This window comes from Austrofundulus limnaeus, unplaced genomic scaffold, assembly GCF_001266775.1.
Source record: "Austrofundulus limnaeus strain Quisiro unplaced genomic scaffold, Austrofundulus_limnaeus-1.0 Scaffold856, whole genome shotgun sequence".
Taxonomy (NCBI): Eukaryota; Metazoa; Chordata; class Actinopteri; order Cyprinodontiformes; family Rivulidae; genus Austrofundulus; species Austrofundulus limnaeus.
Window position 1 is genome coordinate 58,564 of NW_013953258.1, and position 3,824 is coordinate 62,387.

Sequence of the window (3,824 nt, forward strand, 5' to 3'; positions counted from 1 at the left end):
ATGTTACAACTAATCATAGATCCCTTTAATAACATTTCTTACTCAATGGAAACACTGCAGTTGTGAAACTGTGTTTTTTCAACGTTACCAGAATATCGACAAAGCTTTGCACACATTTGTAATGGAAACACAGCTAGTGGTTTGCAGATCAAAGGTGTCCTTCAGATTTAATACAGTGATGTCATTGCTTCCAGATGGAAGATCCCAACCTGCTGGAGGAGTCCTCAGCTCTGATGGAGGGCAGTGAGGGGGGCCGTGGAGCTCCACTCAGGCTCGGGTAAAACAGAAGCACTGCATCATCCCTCTGCTCATTTTCTGTACATCTACTTCCTGTGTGTGAGGTCAGCCAGGCATGTTTTCAAACTGTATGATGAAGCAGAGTTCTTAAAAACCCATCGAGCACTAGAGGCTGGCCTACAGAGTGAGATTAACAGATTAGCTGCTATGTTAAGCTGAACGCCAACACAGGCTTTGTCTTTGTGAGCAAGTTGCTGAACCATGAAAACAAGTTCTGTCAAAGCTCACAGTCAGCTTAAGAAATCTTTTTGATCTTTTATTTTATTTATTTCATGCACTGTATTGATCCCCTGGTGGGGAAATTAATTCTCCGCATTTTACCCATCACATGTGAACACACAGGTGGAGCAGTTTTATGAGACGTGTAAGATTATTTATATTGTTAGCCTGAAAATTTGACTCAAATGAAGTAAAAATCTGCCAATAGAATAAGAAAAGTGCACCGGTCAGATTCTTGAAATAAGAGAAATTTGAGTCAAATTAAGTGTTTTCAGAATCTTACTAAGTGCAGTTTTCTTACTCCATCAGGCTAACAAGATAATTAATCTCACACGTCTCAAAACATGATCAACTAAAATCACTCGGAGAGTGCAAACCTCAGCCAAGGCCAATTTCCCCATCCTACAGTAGAGTTAATGCACAAAAGCAGAGATGGAAACACATATGCAGAATAAGGTTCGACATAGAGAACATTTAAGCAGGAACTATAAATGGGATTTATTCCCGGTGGAGTCCAACGTGAAAAAAAAAGTCAGAGACTCGTCACCTGACGTTACTCGTCCACAAACTGGTCCTGGATTAAGCTCCAAAGTTTTCATCAGTCAGATTCCACCGTGTAAAACGTCTGTTTTATATAAGTTTTTAACTGACTATCTTTATAAACTGCTGCTTCCTGGTACAGTCGCTGTGGAAGTGACTCCTTTTTTTTAAGGGAGTGTTTGAAGCAAAATACTTTCAGCACAAACAAACACTCCCACAAACTTCAGACCAATCACACAATAAAGTTCTTATGTGGAGTGGGTACCGCACAAGGTTGATTAGCTGTTCTCACTGTCCGGTACCAGTCCGGTGTAACACTGGTACCAGCTTCGGCTGGACTGAAGCAGGACCCTCCTTCCGCTGTCGGTGTCTTCTGTTATTCACGTAACGTGAAGAGAATCACTTTTGTTTCTCTACGTCTCCAGACAGCAGTAACATCAACATTACTAGTTGACAACAGAATAATCACAACTTTCCTGATAGTGGACATCCTGGGAGGTGTAGTCCCAGTGAGTTTATAACTTCTACTTCCTGTTTCCTACAGGCATGCGTCTGATGTAATGACACTTTGGGTAGCCTGGCTTATTCGCTCGAATAAAAAAAAATTCCTGGATCCGCGTTGTGATCCGGAACATCACCAACACTTCATGGTGTGTTCCTTTGACCAGTACCCACATGTGGTAAAAATTACATGACAATCTGTCCACAAGTGTTTGAGTAATGCTGTCCACAGACAGACAGAAAACATTACCTCCTCCCTTGACGAAGGTAAGATTTTATTGTGGAGGAGTTGAAGCCAAATGACACCATTGCTGTCTGAGTGCTTTTATTTTAAAAAGGCCCAGGAAGTCAGGAACTTCAGAGTAAGCACACAGTAGTTTGCTCATAGTCCTGTTAGAAAAGGTTTATGTGAAGAAGAGGCAGATGAAGCTACAAGAACAACATGATGTGATTTTCATCAAGCAGCCACATCAGTGAGATCCAGTTCCTGGGTACTGAGGCCTGATTTCATTTAGTTCTTGGGTTTTAAGAGTTTGTGTGTCTGGTCGGAGCAGGTTTGTGGCTGGAGTCATCAGCAGAGAGAGGATTCCCACCTTTGAGCGGATGCTGTGGAGGGTGTGTCGGGGTAACGTCTTCTTACGAAAGGCAGAGATTGAAGACCCTCTGGAGGACCCCACTACGGTCAGCACCAAACCAAAAGTAGTTCTGAGTGGTAGTGGAACAAGAATTAAACAAGGTGTTGATTGTTATGCCTCTGCCTGCCTCAGACATGTCTGCCTTTGAGCAGGACTTTGTGCAGATGTCAGCGTGAGCATGTGTGCACAAACCATGCACTGGAGATTTTATCAGTGGAAACCAGGTGTTTTATTTGTATTGTTGAGGAATTAGAAGAAAATGCCAGTTTTATATTACCAATCATCATAAATGACCTTGACTGTTTTAAATAGGAAATTAAATTTTATTTGAAAAGAAATAAAATGATTATACAGTGTGATAATCTCTGTATATTTAAAGAGATATTTTAACTATTTTGAGTAAGAGTTTGTTCCAAGTTTATGAACAAGCAATATCTTACCTGTTTGATGGAGCCAATTGTGAGTCTAAACAAAGGCAAGACAAAAGTGGATTACTGTCATCTTCAAATGACGTTAATGTGGGGAGTGATGGTGGTAATTTATCATATTGTGTCATTGTTATTACTTCATAAAAGTTTAAATTCTTAAAGTTTGTTTGTCATATTCTTTCTGTACTGATCTCCTGAAATGTTCTGAAATGCCTCGATATATTACTGTACTTGATTTTTAACATACTAACAACATGTGTTGTTGTTTTTATAACAGGGGGACCAAGTCCACAAATCGGTTTTCATCATCTTTTTCCAAGGGGACCAGCTGAAGAACAGGGTGAAGAAGATCTGTGAGGGGTTGGTGTCAACTCATGAGCCATCTGCCTCTTCTGTTTACACTCTGGATTATTATTAGTGTTAGATTATCACTAATCTGTGTGTTAGAGTGTAGTTTGTGTGTTAACATGAAGTTTGTGTATTAACATGTGGTTCTAGAAGTTAATGTGTAGTTTGTGTGTTAACATGTAGTTTGTGTATTAACATGTGGTTTTAGGTGTTAACATGTAGTTTGTGTGTTAACATGTGGTTTTAGAAGTTAATGTGTAGTTTGTGTGTTAACATGTAGTTTGTGTATTAACATGTAGTTTGTGTGTTAACATGTGGTTTTAGAAATTAATGTGTAGTTTGTGTGTTAACATGTAGTTTGTGTATTAACATGTGGTTTTAGAAATTAATGTGTAGTTTGTGTGTTAACATGAAGTTTGTGTATTAACATGTGGTTTTAGAAATTAATGTGTAGTTTGTGTGTTAACATGTAGTTTGTGTGTTAACATGTGGTTTTAGAAGTTAATGTGTAGTTTGTGTGTTAACATATAATTTCTGTGTTAACATGTAGTTTGTGTATTAACATGTGGTTTTAGGTGTTAACATGTAGTTTGTGTGTTAACATGCAGTTTGTGTGTGATCATGTAGTTTTAGGTTTTAACACGTGGTTCGTGTGCTATCATGTGGTTTTAGGTGTTAACATGTAGTTTGTGTGTTAACATGTAGTTTGTGAGTTAACATGTGGTTTTAGAAGTTAATGTGTAGTTTTTGTGTTAACATATACAGTGGTTTGCAAAAGTATTCATACCCCTTGAACTTTTCCATATTTTGTCACATTACAACCACAAACATAAATATATTTCACTGGAATTTAATG

General features: G+C 38.5%; 1 protein-coding gene across 4 annotated transcripts in view; it reads left to right on the forward strand.

The window, feature by feature from the left end:
• The window catches only part of atp6v0a1b (ATPase H+ transporting V0 subunit a1b), a 48,115-nt gene that overhangs the window by 9,099 nt on the left and 35,192 nt on the right, over positions 1–3,824 (forward strand). For all 4 annotated transcript variants that reach the window (XM_014029113.1, XM_014029114.1, XM_014029115.1 and 1 more), the window contains exons 6-8: positions 195–277; positions 2,112–2,238; positions 2,898–2,980. In XM_014029113.1, coding sequence (XP_013884567.1) covers positions 195–277; positions 2,112–2,238; positions 2,898–2,980 — 293 coding nt within the window. The remainder of the gene's footprint in view (positions 1–194; positions 278–2,111; positions 2,239–2,897; positions 2,981–3,824) is intronic.